This window comes from Suncus etruscus, chromosome 10, assembly GCF_024139225.1.
Source record: "Suncus etruscus isolate mSunEtr1 chromosome 10, mSunEtr1.pri.cur, whole genome shotgun sequence".
In the NCBI taxonomy this organism is placed as follows: Eukaryota; Metazoa; Chordata; class Mammalia; order Eulipotyphla; family Soricidae; genus Suncus; species Suncus etruscus.
The window spans coordinates 106934853-106962470 of NC_064857.1; the positions used below are offsets into that span (position 1 = coordinate 106934853).

At 42.5% G+C, this 27618-nt stretch overlaps 1 protein-coding gene and 1 non-coding gene across 2 annotated transcripts in view; one reads left to right on the forward strand and one right to left on the reverse strand.

Moving 5' to 3' along the window:
• CDK13 (cyclin dependent kinase 13) overlaps positions 1-27618 on the reverse strand; it is a 131488-nt gene that overhangs the window by 76836 nt on the left and 27034 nt on the right. The window contains exon 4 of the mRNA XM_049781728.1: positions 407-1069. Within this exon, the coding sequence (XP_049637685.1) occupies positions 407-1069 (663 nt within the window). The remainder of the gene's footprint in view (positions 1-406; positions 1070-27618) is intronic.
• On the forward strand, positions 26649-26774 carry LOC126021272 (small nucleolar RNA SNORA11). Its single transcript, XR_007499841.1, has one exon. It is a non-coding gene; the product is annotated as a small nucleolar RNA SNORA11 (small nucleolar RNA).

A 27618-nucleotide genomic window follows, 5' to 3' on the forward strand; every position in this document is an offset into this window, starting at 1 on the left:
ATGATGATGATGATGATGATGATGATGATATATGATGATGATCTATGTTTTTAAGCTACCATACATTTAAGAAATATCCTAATTTAATTTAATTAAAATGTCTTGAAACTAAAAAGCGGGGGATAGAGAGATAGCACAGCAATAGGGTGTCTGCCCTGCACGTGGCCAACCCAAGTTGGTTCGATTCCCGATATCCCATGTGGTCCCCAAGCCCACCAGGGATGATTTCTGAGCACAGAGCCATGAGTGACCCCTGAGCGCTGCCAGGTGTGCCCCCCTCAAACAAAAACAAAATACACAGAATTCATTTACAGACTTTTTTGAAAACAAGGCTTTTTCTGTATCAAATAAAGTTCTCATTTACATTTTTTCTTTAAGCAATTATGACAAAATATTTTTCACTTACCTATCAGTATCTTTATCTTCAGGCAGCATAGGAGGTAAAGGTAAAGGCGGTAACGTAGAGGTCACTAATGCCACATGTTGCTCCTTTTCCTTGGCTCCTATGCTTGGTGTAAGTGGTTTTGTTTTCTCTTTAACAGATACTGGTTCCTCCTTTGTAGCAGCAGACTTACTCTCCTTCCCAACTAAGACTGCTTTTTTGGCGGCTTTATCTACAATCATATTATTGTCCATCTTTGTTACCTGAAGAGGTGGCTTTGTTTTCGCCTTGTCATTTTTTAAAGTTCCACCACAGGGCGGAGAAGGTACGTGCTCAGTTTTAAGTTTTTTCACATCTTTCACATGGTTGGTTTGTGATGCACCGGCACCCAAGTCTGTGTTCCCCTTGGTAGGCGTGGAAGCATTAGAGGCTTTGGCAGCTTTGGCTGCAGCCTCAGTTGCCTTAGCTGCTTCTGCAGCTTTGGCTGCAGCCTCCGCGGCTCTTGCTGCTTCTGCGGCTCGAGCTTTTTTATTCTTGTTCAATTCAGCTGCAAGGCTACTCTTCAGTGTCAGTGTGCTAGGAGAAATGCTAGAATGACGACTTCTGGATCTAGACAACCTATGTCTGCTACGAGATCTTGAATGTCTAGATGAGTAAGGGCTTCTGCTTCGAGATTTGGCAGACCGCCTGGTGGGAAATAATTAAAATTCAGTCAGTCATTTAGAGAAGTGTACTTTAAGATTTATAAAAAAAAAATATAAACTCAAGGTTGTAAAATAAGAAATTTACATAACTTTAAAATCATAAGGCCCAATTTCTGTCGGAAACAGCTTTTAAAAAGCAAAAAGTGTTGAGTAAATATTATCTGGTGATTATAGCTCTCCTAAAAACTGATGGTCTGGTCTAATTCAGGTGAGGCTGGATAAAGGTAGATCTCTTTCACTGCATTTAAAAATACAGTGGCGGGGCCGGGCGGTGGCGCTCGAGGTAAGGTGCCTGCCTTACCTGCGCTAGCCTAGGAGACGGACCGCGGTTCGATCCCCCGGCATCCCATATGGTCCCCCAAGCCAGGAGCGACTTCTGAGCGCATAGCCAGGAGTAACCCCTGAGCGTCACCGGGTGTGGCCCAAAAAAAAACAAAAAAAAAAAAAAAAAAAAAAAAAAAAAAAAAAATACAGTGGCAATGAAAGTTCCTATAAAGCAAATACGCCACACCAGTGAGTTTTTCAAATCAAGGCTTTACGTAATATGCAGAATATAAAGAACCACTTTAGGGGAATAATATACGACGAAAAGCAAGAGAATCTGAAGCTTGTCTTCAGTAGGAAGCTTATCACAGGGAGAATAGGACATTGGGAGACTTAGGTGGAGTGTGGTGCTGGACCTTGGGGGGGGGGGGACAAGTGCCCAAGGATTGATGAATGGATAAAGTGTGGTACAACTATACAATGGAATACTACACAGCCATCAAGAAAATGAAGTCATGAAATCTGCTTATAAATAGATAGATATGAAGAGAATTATGCTGAGTGAAGGGAGTCAAGAGAGAAAGAAATAGTCATAAAATAATCTCATTCATCTGTGAGACATAGCAGGAGTGGGGGGAGATAGTATGGTAATAATATCCAGAAACAACAGAGATGAGGGTCAGGAGGACCTGTCCATGGTGAGAAGCTCACCACAAGTAGTGAGGCACTGCAGTTAATCAGTTATGGTTAATTAAAAAAAAAAAAAAGTAACAGAAACTGATTATGCTGAACAAGAATTGGAGAATTGGGTGCTGAATTGTGTGATAAACACAGTACCCCTTCATTAACAATAGTGCAAACTAGGGCCGGAGCAATAGCATAGTAGGGCACTTGCTGACCCAGGTTCGATCCCCAGCATCCCATATGTTCCCCCCAAGCCTGCCAGGAGTGAGTTCTGAGTGCCACTGGGAGAGATCAAAAAAAAAAAAATGCAGACTATAGTATCTAAATGTTGTAGATGAAGACATCCAAAATATTAAGTTTAGCCAGAGACTTGATAATCTGTGGAGAGTGGTGAAAGAGATGATTTATGGACTCTTATTTAAATTACCTGAACACAAGCATTTGCAAAGATGCTGTATTCACTCTTTGGTCTGCCATCTCTCCCCAGAAAGACAATCCACAGACGTTGCCCTAACTTCACATACCCTTTAAGATGGAAAGACCCACTAGCGGATAGCACTAGATAGTTTTTTTTTTTAAATCCCATTCTTATCCAATTACAGAATGCCTATTTCTTTCAACTTTCTTTTCTTTTCTTTTATTTAAACACCTTGATTACAAACATGACTGTGGTTGGGTTTCAGCCATGTAAAGAACACCCCCATCACCAGTGCAACATTCCCATCATCAGTGTCCCAAATCTCCCTCCTCCCCACCCCACCCCTGCCAGTACTCTAAGACAGGTTAACAACATCTGCCCTTCCCCAATGTTGACTGACACTGAACAATAAATATCACATGCAGAGGACCATATATTCGAACTATTAGAATAAACATACCTAAACTACAACAGAATAAAGATTTTTTTCTTAAATAATAATAAAATTAGGGGCTAGCAAGATATTTATTTCAAAGGGCTGAATACATACTTTGCATTCAGGAAGTCAAGGTTCAAAATCCAAATATAAATGACCCTTGAGCGCTGAACCAGGAGTAGCTCTCAAGCACCACTAAGTATGGTCAAAAGTCAAAAATTAAAAGTGAATATTATGGGGGCTGGAGTGATAGCATTGCAGTAAGGTATTTGCCTTCCATGCTGCCAACCCAGGACAGACCCAGGTTGGATCCATAGCAACCCATATGGTCTCCTGAGCCTGCCAGGAGCGATTTCTGAGCTCAGAGCCAGTAGTAACCCCTGAGCACTGCTGGGTGTGGTCCAAAAACAAACAAAACAACAAATAAATGTTTGTATTATGTAATAATAAGACTAAATTGGGACTAGAGAGATAGTATCAAAGTTAAACTGCTTTTCATGTGCATTATGCATATTCCAAAATCATACTGCTTAAGATCCTACAAATACCATTAAGAGTTATCACTGAACACAGAGCCAGGTGTAAGCAATGCTACATAGCCTCAAAACAAACATTATACTGTCAGAGTGGAGAGATAGCATGGAGGTAAGGCGTTTGCCTTTCATGCAGAAGGTCATTGGTTCGAATCCCGGCACCCTATATGGTCACCCAAGCCTACCAGGAGCGATTTCTGAGCGTGAAGCCAGGAGTAACCCCTGAGCACTGCAGGGTGTGACCCAAAAACAAAAACAAAAACAAACATATTGTCAATCATAATTTTCAAAAGGAAGATGGGAACATGTTGGATATGAAGACATGGAAGAAAGGAATACGTTTAGCTAGAGTTAGTCTGATAGTCTGAGGAGAGGGGCAGAAAACGGTAATCTAAGACAGCGTTTTTCTTTTGTTTTCTTTTTTTTTTTGGTGGTGGGGGTGGGGGTGGTGGAGGAATTCGTGAAGCGTTCCATATTTTTTAGAAAATTAAATATTTATGAACAATCATAAAATACTTTATTAAAAGTAATTATAACAATTTATTTGTGTTTATTTGATTCCTATTCAAGAGAATTACTTTATATATATATCAATAGAGGCACAAAGTTAAATTTTTTTTAACATTTTCTAGTGGTGGTATGCCTAGTGATTTTTTTTTTCATGTAAAAAGTGTGCCTTTGCAATAAAAGGTTAAAAACACTGATCTAAGAGCTCTTAATTTCTAAACTATCTGAAGTCAGCACCCCCAGGGAATGCCCTGAAATGAGTGGGTATACTTTATTTTTTTGTCTTGCCATCCCTTCCTGAGGCAACCCATGGAGATGTTACATTAACATCCTCTTCCATTACACAGCCCTATTGAGAGTAAAGACCCCACCTAGGCTTCATTAGCATAAAAGGAAGGGGGAAGGAGAGAAAGAGGGATGGAGAGGGTGAGGGAGAGGAGGATGGAGACAGAGGGAGAGGAGGGGATAGAGAGGAGAGAGAAGAGAAAGGAAAGAGGGGAGAGGAGGAGGGAGGGGAAGTGAGGAGGAAGGGAGAGAGGGAGAGAGAGACAGAGAGACAGAGACAGAGACCCAAAAGCTGCTAATATATCTGGACCTGTCGGAATGTCACTAAGAGGTAGCTGATATGGTCCCAATAGACATTGATTCTCCTGATTCATCCCCAAGACAGCTGCCCCACCATCTACAGTAGCAGAGGCCTCTTCAGGTGGGACAGAAGCACGCAGTGAAGGGGGAAAAGTTGAAGACTCTGGGTAGCATCCCAGACATCAATTTATCTACTATCTTTCCTCTACCCATGGTCCTTTGGACCTCCAACCTGCAGCAACTTCAAGGAGACCCCAGTAGCCTATTACAGAAGGTAAATACAGAGTATCAAAGCCCAGCAGAAGGCCTTTAAGTAGAAGCTGCTTTCAGAACCTCCTGCACCAGGGTTACATCCAAATAAAATCAACTTGTTTCGGTACCTATATTGCTGCTTAAATTGTGTTTTATCTGTGTGGATCTTAATTTTTTTTTTTGAGTCACAGCTTTCAGGGGTTATTCCTGTCTCTGTGCTCAGAAATCACCCAGGCAGGCACAGGGGAACACATGAGATGCTGGGATTTGAACTACTGTCTGTCCAACTACAGTCTGTCCTGGATTGGCTGCGTGCATGGCAAACGCCCTACCACTGTGCTCTCTCTGGCTCTTACTTTTTTTTTCCTGTGCCCCACTGCAAACAGAAAATTTTGTGTCTAACTTTAGTGGTTTAATATCAGTTAGCAGAATCCTGGGGAAATGCATAATTTTTTTTAGATTTTTAAAAGTTCTCAGCTATTCTAGAAAATGTTTCCCAACTATAATGATGTTTGACTGTGTATATTATTTAGCAACTTATTCTCAAGTTATGACTGCAAAAACGTTCTAATGCCTTTGCCCAGAGAAAGGGATGGAAAAGGAACTTGGATGTTAGACTCTTATTACAGTGCTCATTGTAACAATGTTTTAGCAAACTTATTTTCAAACTATATAAACACACACATATATATCTGCAGAAATGTTTTTGTGATTTTATTTAATGAAGTTTATGAAAAGGAACTAGACTTATATTACAGTGCTTGGTGTAAGAATGTTTAAGAATTTTCAAATTAGTATATCTTCAGAAAGGTTCTAATGTTTATGTTCAGAGAAGTCTATGAAAAAGTGTTGTAAGTATATAAGACAAAGTCATGGAAAAACCTGATTGTTTTGAAAATGATGTGCACAGTTTAAACTTTGATGCAATCACAGCCAACTTTTACTGTGCGTATGCAAATTAACAACCACTTTTTTAAGTTCTGATCTGGAGTTACTGCCTCTTGCAGAAAACAATAGAACCAGACTACCCCTCTCAATTTTTGAACAAAGAAGAGGTAGTTGTTAGGTTACACGTTATTTTACCTAAAAAAAAATCATCCCTGGTCTCTTTGTGTATCTGTTTACAACTTGGATTTTTGTCCCTATTTTTAAGAGAGGGAAGGGTTTAGAAAATTCTTTAATTCTAGTATTATAAGCAAAATACTCTTAGGTATAGAATTTCCTCTCAGCAAAATATATGTAGTGTTAGCTAGTATTTCATACAAATCCAATTCTGAATAAAGCAATTATGTAACATCATTTACATTAATGGAAACATAGTTTAGAAAACATTAAATATAATATATAGTGTTGGGAACTGACTTGTTTGAGGAAATTTTGCTGTTCTTTCTGCCATAGCCCAGCTTTTCACCTAAAAGCAATATGCAGTCTTGCTGTAAATTTTTGAGCTAAGAGAAAAGAATGTACAGCTGCAGGACATAATTTAGCTCTTAGCCCGGAGGAGAGTAAAAACTGCCTGGTACAGTTATCAGAAACTAGGCCCCATTCCTTAAGACCACATTCCGGAGTAATTTAGGCTGTTATCAATAAGTATATGCTATATTGTCTGTTCAAGATCACTTAGGCAAGCACATATTGCACCATTTCCTGATAGTCAAGCAATTAGGAATGCAGCTAGTAGGACACTAGAAGTTTCCATTGAAACAGCACGTTCAGCATAGCTTGAAGGTCATCCAGCCCCTAGCCCACTGCCCACTTCCTTATGAGCCTTCGCGCCAAAAGTATGATTGACATCACCTTTGTACTGCCCCTTTTCTCCTTCACTATTTAAGAAGGAACTGTAGCCAATAAAGACACCCTTGAACAGTGAGACGCTGCCTTGGGTCTTTATTATTAACCTCTCTCAGATTTTTTACAGTGTGGTTGTGCTTCTACTCAGCAAAATAGAAGTGCGGTCGTCTGAGAAGCCTTCCCAGCTAATTCCTGCTGGCCGGGCCCCCCTGGGGGGGCTTCTGGACCCTGCATTTTGGCGCCCAACGCTGGGCTCGAAGATCACCGCCACACTCCGAACGACTACAGGTCGGCGTGTCCGGAGCTCCTTCGTAAATCGCGGAAATTACCTCATCAGGGTAAGCGTTGAAACGAGTTAACCTTAATCAAATATTTAAACTGCAGTTTTTTTCAGTCGTTCTGATCGCCGCCCCTGATTGGCTTTTGGGGTTTCACCCATAGGATACGTTACCATGGGTAATTCTTTGAGTATTGAACTTAAATTCATTACAGATATACAGTCTGAGTTGAAAGCCAGACATGTAGAGGTTACCAAAAAAGATATTTGTAATTTTCTTATGTTCATTCATAATGTATGTCCTTGGTTCGTCATTTCCTGTCCAGAAATTGTTGCGTCCACTTGGGACAAAATAGGACAAGAAATGAGTGATTATTTTGTAAATCATGATGAACCACAGAAGGAAAAAATTATGTTCCAATATTGGAGCCTGTTAAGAGATATCATTGTAACTAAAAATGCCGGAACCGCCAAAGACATCATCCATGCCGTTGAAACTCATGTACAACAAGTCTCCCGTGAGTGTTCCAGAACTCCTTCTCGTTCTAATTCTGCCTCTCATCTCCCTTCTCCCTCTGAAAATCCTTCCCCTTGTCCTCCCTCCACCACTGATTCCTCCACCACTGATTCTTCTACCTTTGTCTCCAAAGTAAATAATGCTCTTAAAGATCTCTCTAATGCTTCTCATTTATATCCCTCCCTTACTTCTGTCCATGCTTCTGCTCCACCTCAGGAACCTAATTCCCCAGAAACACAGACCTCTGCCTGTCACAGCTCCTTAATCACACAAGCCACACAAACTCTTCCTCCTCCTTATGACTGCCCTGCTCCTCCTAAATGTGCCTTTCCTGATCCTCCTAAGCCTACTGCTTTAGATTCTCATCTCATTACTATTACATCCATGATTTCACAACTCGCAAACGAGTTTCATCAATCTCGTGAACAAAAACCTGCTCACGCTGCTACATTTCCTGTTCTCATTCCTAATGGCGAGGACCTTCCCCCGCCTTCACCTCAGCAGCCTCTACCTCCTCATTCTAACCTACCCCTCCCTCCGCCTGCTGATCCCCGCCCACTTGAGAGGGCGCAGAGTGATCGCGAGGCACAAGCCGCTGTGAACACAGCTTCTGTAGCGGTTGATTCCAGTCAGCTCAATTCGTATGTGGAAGAAGAAGACGCCCAGCCTCGCAATGCTAATTCTCCAGAGGGTGAGACTCCTTTACATTATGTTACCATCCATAAAAGAGACCTTGCTGAGCTGCTTCAAGCAGCAAAACCTTATGGAACCCTAGCATACCCCGCAATCTTGCATCCTCCCTCGGGCGTCCCTGCCCTGTCGGTTGCTCCACAACCTCCTCAGGCCTCCCCTGCTTCCTCTTCTGCTTCCTTTCATCCTATGGTCACCCGCTCACAGGCTGCAGAGCAGCGTTCCTCTCGTACCACAGATGCTGCTCGAGGCACTCCCTCCCGTCCTTTAGCTCCGGCTTTCTCTGCGAGAGAAGCTGAGGCTGCAGACAACGAAAACATCCCTGCCCTTGAGGCAGCAGATGACGCACCTTTAGCGCCCCCTACCTCACCTGCACCCTCTCACCACCGTGGCCCTGGTTCAGTTTTTCGCGAGAATATAGAAATTCGAGATCTCGATCAAACCTCCCTTAAGGAGCTTCGCAGAGCTGTTTTGGACTATGGCGTTCAAGCCCCCTATACCCTCTCCTGTTTAGATAGTCTCTCCTATGGTGGTAATCTTTTTCCCATTGAATGGCGCATCACTGTTCGCCGTTGCCTTAAACCTGAACATATTGTTCTTTGGGAAGCTGAATTTATTAACAACTGCAGAGAGCTCACTCATAATAACGAGCTTGAGTTCCTTCAAGTTTCTGGCTCTAAGCCTTATGACACCATACAACAACAGCGCCCCCTCTCGTATCAATTGCTTAACCTCACCTCCCAAGCCGGTCTCAAAGCCTGGAAAGCTATTCCCTCCTCCTCTGCCCCTACTCTTCCTCTTGCTAGAATTCAACAAGCTGACAATGAACCCTATCATGCCTTTATTTCTCGCCTTCTTGAAGCTATTGATCGAACCACTGGCATTACAGACACCTCCAATCCTTTTGTTAAGCAACTTGCTTTTGAAAATGCCAGTCCCGCCTGCCGTCAAATTTTAAAATCCCCTAAGCCGTCTCGATCCCTTGAGGAAATGATCTCTCTTTGCAAAAATGCCCATTCCTTTGCCACCCAAGTGGCTGGCGCCATAGTTGCTTTTCAAGGACAAAATAAAGGCCGCATTTGCTTCTCTTGCGGCCAGCCTGGCCATTTTGCCAACAACTGCCCTCAACGCCAAGCCCCTATTATGCAGACAGGCACGACCTCTCCCCGTCCTCCACTTTGTCCGCGCTGTCGCCGCGGCCGCCATTGGATTGCAGAGTGCCGTTCCACTAAAGATATACATGGCAATCCCCTGCAGCCTAATCAACGTTCTCCGGCTCAGGGAAACTCCAGAGGGGGCCGGCTCCGGGCCCCAAGTCGTCAGTTCCAACGTTTTGTCCCGGCCTCGGAGCCCAGTCAGCCGGCACAGCCCACTCCAGCCCCCCAGGCTTATTACCAGCAACAACAGCCACCTTCTCAGCACCAGGCACCTTGCCAACAGCAACCTCTGGTGCCCCCCAATATGCTCCCACCCCAGCAACCTCCCTTGTCAGGGCAACCCCAGGGAGCGTCGGACTGGACTTGTGTCCCTCCACCCCCCACTTATTGACTCCTGAGCATGGCGTTTATCAAATCCCCACAGGTATTTTTGGCCCTCCACCACCAGGTCACTTCTTTATGATCATTGGGCGTGCTTCAACTATTATTAAAGGCCTCATTATTCAGCCCTCCATTGTGGATAATGACTATACTGGAGAAATTATACTTCTTGCAGTCGCCCCCTATTATCCAGTTCAGGTACTACCTGGGCAGCGTATCGCGCAGGCCCTTCCACTTCCCCTTAACGTCAACCTGCCTTCTCTTCCGGAAGCCCGTGGCAATTCGGATCCTGGCTCCTCAGACATTTTCTGGGTACGAGCCATGTGTAAAATTAGGCCCCCTCTAGTTATCACTATTGGAGGCAAGCCCTTCACGGGTCTTCTTGATTCTGGTGCAGACACCACCTGCTTTTCTCCTACTGACTGGCCCCCAGACTGGCCCACCACAGCCTCTTTTGATTCTGTCTCTGGAATCGCGGGCACAGTCAAGCAAGTCCTCATTAGCGCCAATAAGCTGGTCTGGCAGGACGAAGACGGGGACACTGGACTTGTACGTCCGTACATAGTTCCCGACCTGCCCATTAATTTATGGGGCCGAGACATTATGGAACAAATGGGTGTCTATATTGTAAAGTGCAAAAACCCTGCTGCTCTCGCTCAAATGATGAAACAGGGGTATACACCCTCTAAAGGCCTCGGAAAGACATTGCAGGGCATTTCTAAACCCATTCAGCCCTCCCCTAATCCTGGCCGTCAAGGTCTTGGTTTCAGTTCTGTTTATACTGTATCAGTCCAAAACGCCCCTATGCCTCCTATAGAAAAAATTACCTGGCGCTCTGATGCCCCTGTTTGGATAAACCAATGGCCTCTATCCGGTGAAAAACTCCAGGCCGCCTCAGCTCTTGTAAAAGAACAGCTTGAGGCTGGACATATAGAACCTTCCACCTCCCCCTGGAATACACCCATCTTTGTTATTCGCAAAAAATCCGGCAGATGGCGCCTCCTTCATGATCTTAGAGCCATCAACAAAACTATGATTCCCATGGGAGCCGCTCAGGCCGGCCTGCCAGTGCCGTCTGCCATCCCTTCTAATACTTTCAAAATAATTATTGATCTCAAAGACTGTTTCTTTTCCATTCCCCTTCACCCAGAAGATTGTAAACGTTTTGCATTTTCTCTCCCAGTTCCCAATTGTGCTGGTCCCTGTCCACGCTTTCACTGGAAAAGCTTACCCCAAGGAATGGCTAATAGCCCTACACTATGTCAAAAATTTGTTGCTTCATTTATTGATCCCTTTCGTGACTCTTATCCCTCAGTTTATATCCTTCACTACATGGATGATATCCTTCTTGCATGTCCTAATGAGTCTCTCCTGCATTCAGTCTCTACTAAATTAATTTCTCTCCTATCCTCAAAAGGTTTTAAAATTTCAGCAGAAAAAATTCAAACCTCTCCACCTCACTTATTTCTTGGATTTGAATTACTACCCTCTCAAGTAAAAACTCAAAAGGTGCAAATTCGCACCCACCACCTTAAAACACTTAATGATTTCCAGCGCCTTCTTGGTGACATAAATTGGCTCCGCCCTTACCTTAAACTCACCACAGGCGATCTAAAACCCCTTTTTGATATCCTCCAAGGAGATTCCAACCCCTCCAGCCCACGCTCTCTCACTCCAGAAGCTCGTGCCGCACTTGATTCTGTCAATCATGCCATCCAAAACCAACTTATCACTTACTATAACCCTTCTATTGATCTTCAGCTCATTGTTTGCTCCACAGCTTTCACACCCACCGCCGTTCTCTGGCAGTCCGCCCCCCTTTATTGGATTCACCTTCCCTCCTCACCTTCCAAAGTTCTTTCTACATACACTTCCTCTGTCCTCCAGCTCTTACATCAAGGCTGTGAAACATCCCTCAAACTCTTCGCTAAACACCCTGACACAATTATTCTTCCATACACACACAATCAATTGGCCTGGCTAGCAAACATGGATCAAGCCTGGCTCCTCTTTCTCACATACTTTCAAGGAACCCTATCTACACACATGCCAGCTGACAAACTGTTGCACTTCCTTAATAAACATCCTGTTGTGTTTCCTAGGCTCACTAAACATCAGCCCATTCCCTCTGCCTCTCTTGCCTTTACAGATGGTAGCTCTAACGGGACTGCCTCATTTTCAGTCGATGGAACAACCAATACGCTCACTACCACACACACTTCTGCTCAGCTTGTGGAATTGGAAGCCGTTCATCAGGTCTTTCTCTCTGTTCCTCAAGCCTTTAATTTATACACTGATAGTCATTACATTGCTTCCTCTTTGCCACTTTTGGAAACAGTACCCTTTATTAAACCCTCTACTCCTGCCTTCACACTCTTCTCCCACATTCAACAGCTCATTTTACAACGAACCAATTCCTTTTACGTGTCGCATATCCGTGCACACTCGGGTTTGCCTGGCCCCCTTACGCTTGGCAACGCCCTTGCAGACGAAGCCACCCGTGCCACCTCCTCAGCTATTTGTTTTCTCTCCACCACCCCTCCATCTCCTACACATGACACTCTGCAACAAGCTACTCTTGCCCATAAACTCCATCATCTCAATGCTCAAACCTTACGTCTTAAATACGCTATCACTCGTGAACAAGCTCGTGAAATTGTTCGCTCTTGTAAATCCTGTCTTTCTCTTCTTCCTGAACCTCATGTTGGAGTTAATCCCCGCGGCCTTGTGCCTGGTGAACTTTGGCAAATGGATGTCACACACTATCCGGCATTTGGCAAACTTAAATACATTCATGTCACTGTTGACACCTTCAGTGGGTTTATTTGTGCCTCCCTGCATACTGGAGAATCTTCTGCTGATGTTATTGCTCACATGCTGCACTGCTTTGCCACGCTTGCAGTGCCCAAAGTTCTTAAAACTGATAATGGCCCAGGGTATACTGGCCAAAAATTTCAAAACTTTTGTGCTAAGTTTGGCATCCAGCACAAGACAGGAATAGCCTATAACCCCCAGGGTCAAGGCATTGTGGAGAGAGCTAATCAAACTTTAAAGAACATGCTCATAAAGCTCTCTGGCGAGAGTGAAACCTTGTATGCTCGCCACGGCAGGCACCGTCTCCTGCTTGCCCATGCACTCTTTGTGCTTAACTTTTTGTCACTCGATCTTCAAAACCGCTCTGCGGCTGATCGATATTGGCATCCCAACACTGCCTCTGATTTCCAGTCAGTCCTCTGGAAAGATGTTCACACTGGACTCTGGAAAGGGCCACACCCCGTCCTCATCTGGGGCAAAGGCCATGCTTGTGTCCATGACATAGACACGGGCAACACCCGCTGGCTTCCAGACCGGCTGGTCAAACATTATAACGCGCCCAGGGCTCCCAGCCCTGAGAATCCCCTTCCTCCTTCTCTTCCAGAACCTATCGCCGCTAACATCGTTATTTCATCCACCACCGTCCAAAATGCGTGCCCTCCTGTTGCTGTTGCTGTTCCAGCTCCCATCTGTCTGCCACTCCCAGAATAACAAACGCTACCAAGTCTTCAACTACACTTGGCAGATCATCAATGAGGCTGGCGACGTCGCTAACCAAACTTCCATCCTCTCCACCTCCATTCCTTGGCCTGTTCTGCACGTCGATTTTTGTGCCCTAGCCATGGGTGCCAACTCTTACTGGGGCACCCCTAATTTTCATCTACCTCAACTCCGCGCTATTGACAGCTATAACTCCTATGCCCCCCCTACCGCTGGTTGCAATTCTGCTGTTCGCCGTAACTACTTAAGATATCACTTCTCCACCTTCTATGTTTGCCCAGGACATCATCGCCCCCGTTCCATCGACCATAAATGTGGCGATCATAACCAGTACTTCTGCGCTTCATGGGGTTGTGAGACCACTGGAACTACCTATTGGAAACCTTCATCTTCCTGGGACTTTATCACCGTCTCTCGCCCCCCACTTACTCATCCTCTTCCCAGCTGTGATGCATCCTCCTCTACCCGTGGTTGGTGTAACCCCCTCATCATCGAATTTACTGCTGCTGGACGTCAGCATCACTGGACTCAAACCGTACAATGGGGACTCAGACTTTACATTAGGCGTACCGACCCTGGACTTCTTTTTTCCCTCCGTTTGCTTAAACAGTTGCCGAATTCTCACCCCCTCGCCGTTGGTCCTAACACCTTTCTTCATCCTCATTCAGGTCCATCACACATGCCTTCTCCTCCTTCTCCTCTTCCATCTGCCTCTCCTTCTCTCAGACAACTCACTATGCCTTCCGGTCCTTCTCCCTCCTCGCAAGTTATTCTCAATCTTATGAATGCTTCTGCTCTTGCCCTTACAGATCCTGCCTATGAAAGATGTTGGCTTTGTTTTTCTCCTCAACCGCCCTTCTATGAAGGTGTTGCAGTGTTTGGCAACCTTTCCTCTACCTCCAACCCCTCTGACCTCCGTTGGAACACACAACCTCAACATGGCTTTACAGTCGGTCAAGTCGTAGGCTCTGGCCTCTGCATTAAGCCTAACGACTCCTTGCTTCCTAGCCAATTACTTGATGTATGCAACAAAACTATTGACATCTACAACTCTTCCTCCTCAAAAACCTATCTGTTAGCTCCCAATAGTACTTATTTTGCCTGTGCTTCTGGCCTTACTCCCTTTATCATTCGTTCTTCTTTTCTCCTTTCACATGACTACTGTGTCCTCGTTATTCTCATTCCAAAAATCACCATTCACTCAGAACATACCTTTCCCTCTCCTGCCACCTCACCATATTCATATTCTTCTCAATCTCTCTCTCGACGACGCCGTGAGCCCTTCACCTCCGTTACACTTGCAGTTCTCCTTGCTGTTGGCGCTACTGGCGCTGGCACTGGTATCTACTCTCTTGTATCCTCTCAATCCAATTTCCGCACTCTTACTCAAGCAGTAGAGCAAGACATTATTGAAATCAAAACTAGTCTGCAATTTCTCACAGATACTATTAGTTCCCTTGCTGATGTTGTTCTCCAAAATCGTCGTGCTTTAGATTTTGCCCTTATGAAAGAGGGGGGAGTCTGTGTAGCCCTTAAGGAACAATGTTGTATTTTTAAAGACAAAACAGGTTTAGTTAGAGATAGCGTTCAACATATTGGTGATGGTATAAAAGATTTTGAAAAACATTTCGATGAAGAACAAGGTTGGTACCAGGATTGGTTTTTCTCTTCCCCTTGGTTCCACACAATCTTGTCCACCGTTGTGGGCCCTCTTATTAGCCTCATGCTGCTCTTTTCTCTTGGCCCATGGATTTTCCGCAAAATTACTGCCTTTATTAATAACCAGGTAGATGAAAAGGCAAAAACCTCTATTCAGGTTAACTACCAGCGTCTAACCCCGCGTGACTCCTGTGAAAACTTGGCTTTAGTCACCAAGCCGCCTTTCCAGCCACTAAGTTTCCAGGAGATAGAGCGCATAGCTAACAGACGGAGTTCGCTCCGGCACTTGTGCTCTCGGCTGTGGAGACACCTACGACGGGATTAGCAAGGTCCCAGTTAGGGCACGGCCCTAAAAGGCTACAACGCATAATTCGGATCTCTGCGCACACCCACGGCGTTTGTAGCCACCTTTTAAATGCGGCTTTGGCCGTGTCCGACCTGGTCAAACCTTGTATGCCTAAGACACGGTTCTTCCACCCGCTCACGACTTTCCTTCTTTTATTAGAAGAGAAAGGGGGAGATGTTGGGAACTGACTTGTTTGAGGAAATTTTGCTGTTCTTTCTGCCATAGCCCAGCTTTTCACCTAAAAGCAATATGCAGTCTTGCTGTAAATTTTTGAGCTAAGAGAAAAGAATGTACAGCTGCAGGACATAATTTAGCTCTTAGCCCGGAGGAGAGTAAAAACTGCCTGGTACAGTTATCAGAAACTAGGCCCCATTCCTTAAGACCACATTCCGGAGTAATTTAGGCTGTTATCAATAAGTATATGCTATATTGTCTGTTCAAGATCACTTAGGCAAGCACATATTGCACCATTTCCTGATAGTCAAGCAATTAGGAATGCAGCTAGTAGGACACTAGAAGTTTCCATTGAAACAGCACGTTCAGCATAGCTTGAAGGTCATCCAGCCCCTAGCCCACTGCCCACTTCCTTATGAGCCTTCGCGCCAAAAGTATGATTGACATCACCTTTGTACTGCCCCTTTTCTCCTTCACTATTTAAGAAGGAACTGTAGCCAATAAAGACACCCTTGAACAGTGAGACGCTGCCTTGGGTCTTTATTATTAACCTCTCTCAGATTTTTTACAGTGTGGTTGTGCTTCTACTCAGCAAAATAGAAGTGCGGTCGTCTGAGAAGCCTTCCCAGCTAATTCCTGCTGGCCGGGCCCCCCTGGGGGGGCTTCTGGACCCTGCAATATAGCAATAAAGTAACCTATTACAATTACTGGTAGAAATGAAAAGTTTGTTCAGGGGGCCGGAGAGATAACATTGAGGTAGGGCGTTTTTGCCTTGCATGCAAATCCTGGCATCCCATATAGTCCCCCTGAGCCTGCCAGGAGCAATTTCTGAGAATCGAGCCAGGAGTAACCCCAGAGTACTTGCAGGTGTGACCCCCCCCCAAAAAAAAAAACACAAAAGAAAAAAAAAGAGGTGTGTCTTTCCGGGCCGGAGTTGTGGATAAGACTCTGCTGGGCCCATTAAGCTCTGCAGACATTTTGGGGCTTCCCCTGGCTTGCTTTAACCTGGGAACTTTGATCTTCTCTGGCATTCATGCCCTGACGGCTTGCTGCCAGAGTTGCGGATAAAGCTGACTTTGCTGGCCCCCTTAAGCCCACCTATAACAGGTCGAAGTAGAGGAGCTCGGCCGCTCAGTTTCGCTTTGTGGTCCTGCACTCCACCTAGCCAATGAATACCACCACAACACGTAGGAAAACCCACAGCATAAGCATGACAATGGGGAAACTACGCAGACCAACATCAGCGATAGAGAATAAAGATGGAAACTCTGATGACCCAACATGGCCAACCACCTAAGCAGTCTTTCAGAAATGGAGTTTAGAGAAGAAATATGGAGGATGCTCACAGAACTCAAAAAAAGATAGAAATCAGACAACTCCAAACTGAAATATCAGGTCAAATAACAGGTCTGAAAAACTCAGTAGACGAATTGAAGAACATAATGGATGAGCTATCCAATAGGTTTAAAGCAGCTGAGGATAGAATTAGTGCGCTGGAAGATGCATAACAACTTTACACAGCAGAAGAGATTGGAAAAAAAAACTTAAATCAAATGAGCAGACAATGGAAAAATTACTCAAAGAATATGAGCAGATGAAAATAGAAGTCCTAGATGAGTTCAACAGAAACAACTTTAGAATCATTGGAGTCCCAGAGACCCAAGAACAAAATCTCCAGGAAGAATCAACAGTCAAAAACATCATCACAGAGAAACTACCAGAGCTAAAGAAAACATGTGACCAAATCCTGCATACCTGATGAGTACAAGTTAAAAAAGACCCCAGGAGAAATACCCCCTAGACACATCCTAGTCACAATGATGAATCCCACACATAGAGATAGAATACTCAAACAGCAAGATCAAAAAGGGATCATCCAGGGAGCATCCTTGAAATTTACAGCAGACCTGTCACCAGAAACACTCAAGGCCAGAAGGCAGTGGTGGGATATAGTAACAAAACTCAATGAAATAAATGCTTCGCCAAGAGTATTGCACCCAGCAAAACTCACTTTCAGGTTTGAAGGAAGTATACATGGCTTCACAGATAAACAACAGTTCAAAAACTTTACAGACGCAAAACCAGCCTTAAAACAAAAACTGAAAGATCTATTCTAAAGACAATCAGAACAAAAAGTACACCAAACTTCTACACAAAGATGGCAATAAATTCCATGACAATTATTTCTCTCAATATCAATGGACTAAATGCACCCGTTAAGAGGCACAGAGTGGCAAAATGGATCAAAAAACTGAAGCCAACCTTCTGCTGCCTACAAGAAACACATCTGAATAGTCAGAATAAACATAGACTCAAAATCAAAGGCTGGAGGGAAATCATTCAAGCAAACAAAACCCTTAAAAAAGCGGAGGTGGCCATACTAATATCAGATGACACAAACTTTATACTCAGAAAAGTTGTAAGGGACAAAGATGGATATTATGTACTAATCAAGGTATATGTACAGCAGGAAGAAATCACTCTCCTAAACATATACGCACCCAATGAGGGACCAGCAAAATATTTAATACAATTGTTGACAAATCTGAAAAAGGATATCAATAATAACACAATAATTGTGGGAGACCTCAACACAGGCTTGTCAACACTTGATAGGTCAACCAAATGGAAACCCAACAAATATATACTAGACTTGAAAAGAGAAATGAAAGAAAGAGGCCTAGTAGATATATATAGGACACTCCATCCTCAGAAACCTGGATACACATTCTTTTCCAACATACACGGGTCATTCTCCAGGATAGACCACATCCTGGCACATAAAACATACCTCCATAAAATAAAAAAGATAGAAATTTTGCAGGCTACCTTTGCTGACCACAAGGCCTGAAGTTAGATGTGAACTACAAAGGGACACAGAAGAAAAAATTTAACATCTGGAAATTAAACAGTCTACTACTGAACAACCAGTGGGTCTGAGATGAAATCAAAGAAGAAATGAAAAATTTCCTGGAAACAAACGACAATGAAAACACAAACTATCAGAACCTATGGGATACAGCAAAAGCGGTACTGAGAGGAAAATTTATAGCTTTGCAAGCACACATCAGGAAGGAAGGATCATACATGAATAGCTTAATGACGCAGCTTATAGAATTAGAAAATGAACAACAAAAGAAACTAAAAATAGGGAGACAGAAGGAAATAACAAAGCTAAGAGCAGAAATCAATGAAATGGAAACCCAAAAAACAATCCGAAAGATCAACAAAAGCAGAAGTCGGTTCTTTGAAAAAATAAACAAGATTGATAGATCATTGGCAAAACTCACAAAGCAAAAGAGAGAAAGAAACTTGATAACGCGTATTAGAAATGAAAAGGGGGGAGATCACTACAGATACTGCAGAGATTCAAAGGGTATTCAGAGAATACTTTGAGAAACTCTATGCCACTAAATATGAGAACCTGGACGAAATGGATAAATTTTTGAACTCATATAACTTCCCATGGTTGAATAAAGAAGATGTAGCATATCTAAACACCCCCATCACTATTGAGGAAATTAAAACCGTAATAAAAAAAATTGCCCAAAAACAAAAGCCCAGGCCCTGATGGATTCACGAATGAATTCTTTCAAACATTTCAAGAAGAACTACTACCAATCCTAGCCAGGCTCTTTTATGAAATCAAAAAAACAGGAACACTTCCAAATAGCTTTTATGAAGCCAACATCACCTTAATACCAAAACCTGATAGAGATGCTGCCAAAAAAGAAAATTACAGACCAATATCCCTGATGAACACAGATGTAAAGATCCTCAACAAAATCCTGGCGAACAGGATCCAGTGCCTCATCAAGAAGATCATTCACTTTGATCAAGTAGGTTTCATCCCAGGAATGCAAGGATGGTTTAAGATCTGTAAATCTATCAACATAATACACAACATAAACAACAAGAAAAATAGAAATCACATGGTCATATCAATAGACGCAGAAAAAGCATTTGATAAGGTTCAACACCCATTCTTTCTTTTTTTTTTTTTTTTTTTTTTTTTTGATTTTTGGGCCACACCCGGTAATGCTCAGGGGTTACTCCTGGCTATGTGCTCAGAAGTTGCTCCTGGCTTGGGGGGACCATATGGGACACCGGGGGATCGAACTGCGGTCTGTCCAAGGCTAGCGCAGGCAAGGCAGGCACCTTACCTTTAGCGCCACCGCCCGGCCCCTCAACACCCATTCTTGATGAAAACATTCAGCAAGATAAGAATAAAAGGAACCTTTCTCAATATAGTTAAGGCCATCTACCACAAGCCAGTGGCAAATATTATCCTCAACGGAGAAAAACTAAAAGCCTTCCCTCTAAATTCTGGTACAAGACAAGGCTGTCCTCTCTCACCACTCCTATTCAACATAGTACTGGAAGTACTTGCTATAGCGATTAGACAAGAAAAAGATATCAAGGGAATCCAGATAGGAAAGGAAGAAGTCAAGCCTCACTGTTTACAGATGACATGATACTCTACTTAGAAAACCCTAAAGACTCTACCAAAAAGCTTCTAGAAATAATAGATTCATATAGCAAAGTGGCAAGCTACAAAATTAACACACAAAAATCAATGGCCTTTTTATACACTAATAATGATAGGGAAGAAATGGACATTAAGAGAACAATCCCACTCACATTAGTTCCACACAAACTCAAATATCTTGGAGTCAACCTGACTAAAGATGTGAAGGATCTATACAAAAAAAGCTATAAATCACTGCTCCAAGAAATAAGAGAGGACACGTGGAAATGGAAACACATACCCTGCTCATGGATTGGCAGGATCAACATAATTAAAATGGCAATACTTCCAAAAGCATTGTACAGATTTAACGTGATTCCTCTAAAGATATCCATGACATTCTTCAAAGAAGTGGAACAAACACTTATGAAATTCATTTGGAACAATAAACAACCTTGAATAACTAAAGCACTCCTTGGGAAAAGGAATGTGGGAGGCATTACTTTCTCAATTTTAAGCTGTATTACAAAGCAATAGTTATAAAAACAGCATGGTATTGGAATTAAGACAGACCCTCAGATCAGTGGAATAGGCTTGAGTACTCAGAGAAGGTACCTCCAACATATAACCACCTAGTTTTTGATAAAGGAGCAAGAAATCCTAAATGGAGCAAGGAAAGCCTATTCAACAAGTGGCGTTGGCACAACTGGTTAGCCACTTGCAAAAAAGCGAACTCAGACCCCCAGCTAACACCATGTTACAAAGGTAAAATCCAAATGGATCAGATCTGAAACTATAAGGTATATAGAACAACATGTAGGTGAAACACTCCAGGACATTGAGACTAAAGGCATCTTTAAGGAGGAGACAGCACTCTCCAAACAACTGGAAGCAGAGATAAACAGATGGGACTATATTAAGCTGAGAAGCTTCTGCATCTCAAAGGAGATAGTGCCCAGAATACACAGGCCACCCACTGAGTGGGAGAAATTATTCACCCAATACTCATCAGATAAAGGACTAACATCCAAAATTTACAAGGTACTGACAGAATTGTACAAGAAAAAAACAACTAACCCCATCAAAAAATGGGGAGAAGAAATGAACAGACACTTTGAAAAAGAAGAAAGGCAAATGACCAAAAGGCACATGAAAAGATGCTCAACATCACTAATCGTCAGGGAGATGCAAATCAAAACTACTATGAGGTACCACCTCACGCCACTGAGATTGGCACACATCACAAAAAAGGAAAACAAGCAGTGCTGGCGGGGATGTGGAGAGAAAGGAACGCTTTTTCACTGCTGGTGGGAATGCCGTCTAGTACAACCTTTATGGAAAGCGATATGGAGATTCCTTCACAAACTGGAAATTGAGCTTCCATAGGATCCAGCTATACTACTCCTAGGAAGATACCCGAGGAACACAAAAATACAATACAAAAATCCATTCCTTACACCTATATTCATTGCAGCGCTATTTACAATAGCCAGACTCTGAAAACAACCAAGATGCCCTTCAACAGATGAATGGCTAAAGAAACTGGTACATATACACATTGCAATATTATGCAGCCATCAGGAGATGAAGTCATGAAATTTTCCTATACATGGATGTACATGGAATCTATTATGCTGAGTGAAGTAAGTCAGAGGGAGAGAGAAAGACGCAGAATGGTTTCACTCATCTATGGGTTTTAAGAAAAATGAAAGACATTTTTAACAGTATCTCAGAGACAAGAGAGATGAGGGCTGGTAGGTGCAGCTCATGACATGAAGCTCATCACACAGAGTGATGAATGCAGTTGGAGAGATGACTACACTGAAAACTACCATAACAATGTGAATGAATGAGGGAAGTAGAAAGCCTGTCTGGAGTACAGGTGTGAGGAAGTGGGGAGGAGGGAGATCTGGGAAATTGGTGGTGGGAATGTTGCACTGGTGAAGGGGGGTGTTCTTTACATGACTGCAATCATACAACTATAATCATATTTGTAATCACGGTGTTTAAATAAAGATAATTATAAAAAAAGAAAAAATGACTTTGAAAAGAGAGATAAAGGTTGTATTGTTAGTAATGTTTATTTAATTTATAAATATAGTAGTAAACAGTGTGTTGATATGATTGTACTTATTTTATCTTTAAAACTATCTGTTGTAAATTATTTGAATATCCAAAATAAGGGAAATGCAAAAAAAAAAGGAAAAAGAAAAGTTTGTTCAATATAAATTAGCTGATTGTGAAATATCTTGAATAACTTTAATGCAGGTACTAAAAATACCATAATGAAATACTCAAATAACATTTGTTAGTAGGAAACCCCATTGTTTTGGGGGGAAAGAATTGTTGGTTTTTTGTATTGGGTATCAAACTAGGGCCTCACAAAATATCGTATATTCTTCTACATCCACAGGCTAACCAAATTTTTTATTTCTTCCTCCATTAGTTTCTTCAACCTCAAAACAAGTTTGGTATTTATCCCTTAAATATACAGGTAAGCAACAGAGTAGAGGAGAAAGCAATTGTAATCATAGATAACAACAAAGAACATTTCTTTTTTTGTTGTTTTTGTTTTTGCTGTACTCAGGAGTTTCTCAAGACTGCACTCGGAATCACTCGCAGCAGTATTTGAAGACTATATGGGATGCCAGGGATTGAACTCTGGTCGGCCACATACAAGGCAAGCACTTTACGTGCTATGCCATCTCTCACCTACACTAGCAAGATTTTGTTTAACAGTTTCATATAACAAACTATATTGAAATGAAACTTATGATCAGGAGTCAGAGTGACAGCACAGTGCATACTGTTGATCCGAAACAAACCTGGGTTCGATCCCTGGCATCCCATATGGTTCCCCCGAGCTTGCCAGGAGTGATTTCTGAGAACAGAGCCAGGATTAACCCCTGAGCACTGTCAGGTGTGGCCCAAAAGTAAAACAAAACAGACTTTAAAAAGAAGAAAAACAGAAAAAACTTACGATCAGTAAGTTTTACATTAAAAAATAGATTAGGGGCCGGGCGGTGGCGCTGGAGGTAAGGTGCCTGCCTTGCCTGCGCTAGCCTAGGACGGACCGCGGTTCGATCCCCCGGCGTCCCATATGGTCCCCCAAGAAGCCAGGAGCAACTTCTGAGCGCATAGCCAGGAGTAACCCCTGAGCGTCACAGGGTGTGGCCCAAAAACCAAAAAAAAAAAAAAAAAAAAAATAGATTAGGCAAAAATCAGCACAAGTAACCCCTCTGATCTGTTATTTGCTTCTTGACAAACATCTGTACTAGTAAAAAACAGTAAGTTTTATTCTATAAAATACTTTTAAGATATTGGGGTTTTTGGGGGGTGTTTTTTTGTTTTTTTGTTTTTCAGGCCACACCCATTTGATGCTCAGGGGTTACTCCTGGCTATGTGCTCAGAAATCGCCCCTGGCTTGGGGGGAACTAACTGCGGTCCTTCCTTGGCTAGGGCTTGCAAGGCAGACACCTTACCTCTAGCGCCACCTACCCGGCCCCTAAGATATTGTTAATAGAAATGTATTCCTGGGCCGAAGAGATAGCATGGAGGTAAGGCGTTTGCCTTGCATGCAGAAGGTCGGTATTTCAAATCTCAGTATCCCATATGGTCCCCTAAGCCTGGCAGGAGCGATTTCTGGGCATAGAGTCAGGAGTAACCCCTGAGCGCTGCCAGGTGTGACCCACCCCCCAAAAAGAAAGAAATGTATTCCTATACAGTCACACCCTATAAGCCTCTTCAATTCCTCTAGCTCTCTATAAAAATTCCTTACCTATCTCATTTCGTGTCTTTGTAAACTTCCATTCTAAGAAACTACATAGTTACTAATAAATTTCAATTATGTTTACACTAACATTAAGATTACATAAAACATCTAGTTTGATAAACTAAAATTAAATATAAATATAAGAGTCAATTTAGGTAATTTTTACTCTGATTTAATACTTCAGTTATACAAAGTTATAAGTATAAGAGGATCTCTAAGACTATACATATATAATGAATTATGACCTAATTAAATGTTATCTGACTAAAAGCATTTTAATGGCTGATAGCAACATACAATTTGTGCACTAACATGCCATGATGGTCTCTCTTCAAGGAACGCTCTTAACCAGACCAATTAGATTGTAGTATACTGGGTTTTTATCCTGGTCATGCTTGGTGTTGTGTAATTTCAGAAACTTTCCTAGAAATAGTAAACATTATCTTTACATCTTAAAAGAGATCCTTAGCCTTTTAAAGACATTCAAAATCAACCAGATGGTGCAGGATCGATAGATCAGAGGGTCTATAATATAATATTATTATATTTATTTTATTATATTATATTATATTATATTATATTATATTAATGTAATATATTACATATATAAATGAAATATGCAACAGCAACCCCTTAATATTTTTTTAAATAAAAAAGACTGTTCAGCATCCATCAACTGCTCCCAAAATTACTATTACTAGATTGGTCCAGTTCCTTCCAGGAAGGCACTGCGCTGCAGGTAACAATGATCTACCTGCACTTGCTGGGGATTCAAATGCCAGCTCAGGGGCTATAAGTATCCACTTTGTGCAAGGCAATGAGTTCAATCTCAGGTGTCACCCACTCCATCCCCACCTTTAAATGTCAAAAAAATTCACCTAGGCAAAGTTTTAGATAGACCTTTAGTCTACCACTCTCTTCACTCCCCCCACCCAGATGCGTAAGTGCAGGTGCTTAATAAAAACTGCGATGTGGCAAAGCCAATGACAATAGAATCAAGAGACCCAAACTATAACAAGCAATACACAAAAAGTACTAGTTACACTAGCAGTTCAAGGGGCTAAGAGTGGAGGTATGGAATGCAAGCTGGGAACTATGGTGGAGAGAAGGCAACACTGGTGCTGGAAACTATATGCTTGAAATACAACTGTGAAAGACTTGTAATTCACATTAGTCTCAATAAAAAAATTAAGAAAAAAAACGTGGTTTGGGCTCCCCCCCCCCATTGCAAGCTCCCCCACCAAACCTCAGCTTGGTTTATTTCTTGAAGGGACCCAGGCTCCAGACCCGTTTTTCCCAGGATTGCACCACATCTGGCACCCCGAACAGGGACCTGAGAACAGAGACCTCAATAAAACGGTGTGAGGGATGGGGCCAGAAAGACAGATGGAGTTGAGATGTTTGCCTTGCATGCAGAAGCTCCTGGCCAAGCCTACCAGGAGCGGATCTGAGCATAGAGCCAGGAGTAACCCCTGAGCGCTGTCGGGTGTGACCCAAAAACCAAAAACAACAACAACAAAAAGGTGGGTGGGCATGACCCCTTGGTAGATTAAGGCCATGATGGTCCTCCCTGTACTGAATTGAAAGTACCATGTCCTTTACTGGAGTGGTGACATACATGCTATGCTGGGTAGCTTTCTGCTATTCTGGTGCATTCAAATACATCTCTCACACATAATATACATGCCATGCTCTCTCTAGAATTCTTCCACGCAAAACAGTAGGGCCACCATCCCAGTGGTAATGCGTTCTCAAATTAGACTCTGTACCAAGGGTCAATGACTTATTCACTACTAGCATAAAACTTTGCCGTTCCTCCCCCACTCATCTGGAGAAAAATCAGCCTCCATCTTATGAAGGCTTAAAATGGTTTCACTCAGCCACTTTAAAAAGGCCTGTGCCTTGTATGGTTTGCATCCCCATACTGTAATGAATATCTTAAAGGCCGAAGTGGAAGTGCGTTTTGGACTCAGTATTTTCATGTGATTGCTAAAACCTGCCTACACCTCTCACAACATATGCAAAGGAAAATGTGAATTAGTGAAGCTAAAACAACCCTACGTCCTTCTGGAAGATTTTCAGGGGTTCGAATGGCTTATGAAATATTGGTTGGGGGACTGGAGTGAAAGCACAGTGGCCAAACCGGGACTAACTGGGTTATATTCCCAGCATCCCAAGTGGTCCGCCAAGTGTGCCAGGAGCGATTTCTGATGGCAGAGCCAAGAGTACCATCCAAAATAACAAAAAAAGAGAAGAAAAAGAAAAAAAGAAATGTTGGCTGACGAGGAACAGTAGGAAGACATAAGAAAACAAACTGCCCTGCCTCATGCTATTTTAGTGCAGGCCTATGAGAGTGTGTTGTAGGTTTAGAAAAGATTGATTTGATGCTGAATTTAAAGGAAGTTATTCAAGAATTTTTCAGAGTCTCTGAGCTATCTGACAAATTTCTGGGGAAACTAAGATGTAATTCAGAAACAAGTTAGAGTAAAGAAACATAGGGGCTGAAGCGGTGACACAAGCAGTAGGGTGTTTGCCTTGCACACACTAATCTAGGACAGACCACAGTTCAATCCCCTGGCATCCCAAATGGTCCCCCAAGCCAGGAGCAACCCCTGAGCATCACTGGATATGGCTCAAAAACAAAAACAAAACAAAAAAAAGAAGTAAAGAAACATAGCAGAACCTATTAAAACAATTAGCTTTTGAGAATCAATGAAGGTGATCTTGCACCCTATCAAAGAGAGATATGGCATAATGGGGTACCTGAAAGTGTTGAAACATTGGTTCACTTAAACATAGGCATGCATTCATGCTATTGAAGCCTACTCAGTAAGGAGACAAGCTCAGAATAATTGGCTAATCAGGACAAATTATCTCCAGGGGACAACCACCCAAACCTTGTCCAAAGTGCAGCAGCAGAAACTGTTGGGCTAGAGACCAATGCTTCTCTGGTATTTCTGTCTCAAGAAGCTAAAAAGACCAGCTCCTGCTTCACAAGGTCAGGGTATATGTTTTAACTATGGTGAATCATGGCATTGTGCAGAGACTGCAGAACTCCTCCTGGACCTGCCTTTTCAAGAGAGCTACCCAACCATCCTTTCTCAGGAAATTCAGCAAGGGGCGAGCACCAGGCCCCACAGAATGTAGAAAAATCAGCTCTGTTTATTACACACCAAACAGAAATCTGGGTTACTCACAGGGTCACAAAGCTTGTGATTTTCCTATGAATAATACCCTACAGATAGAAAAAGAAAAAAGAAAAATCAGTAAATATGATACACCTATTAGCAAAATAAATGATGGAGCTGGAATGTGGCTCAGCAGTGCATTTGAAGCCCTGGGTTTTATCCCTGACACTAAAAAATGGAGGAGAGGGGGGATAAAACATCATACAATCATAACAGAGGGTAAAAGCACCTGAAACATCCAACAATCTTTCATGAGAAAAATTCAACAAACAGAGCTGGAGAAGGTAGGGCATTTGCCTTGCATGCAGAAGGATTGTGGTTTGAATCCCAGCATCCCATATTGTCCCCCTAGCCTGCCTGTCAGGAGCAATTTCTGAGCGTAGAGCCAGGAGTCACCCCTGATCGCTGCTGCGTGTGACCCAAAAACAAAAAAAACAAAACAAAACAAATCAACAAAGAACAGAAATGATAAAAATCAACATATGTAGCAAAGATGCAGTTAATATCACATTTAACATGGTAAAAGGTTGAGACTTTTTTCTCTAAGATTAGCAACAATACAAGGATACCCAACCTTGGTATTTTATTCAACAAAGTAAAATACACATTAACAACAGAGATATTAACAATAGATATATTCTAAAGAATGTAGTGATGCAAAATCAGCTGCCTTACAAATCTGACCAGTAATGCCTATTACACACTTAAGCAATGTAAATAAAGTGTGACTATTTCTAGTACTCATTTGTAGTACTAGTCATGTCACTGTAGTACTATTATTGAAGCTCATCACTGACATGTTGTTCTGCTACTATTATGAAGTATATGACTGTATTTGGAAGTCATAACTAAATTAATCAGGTTAAAGAAAGAAAAAATTCAGAATAGAAAAAGTTAAA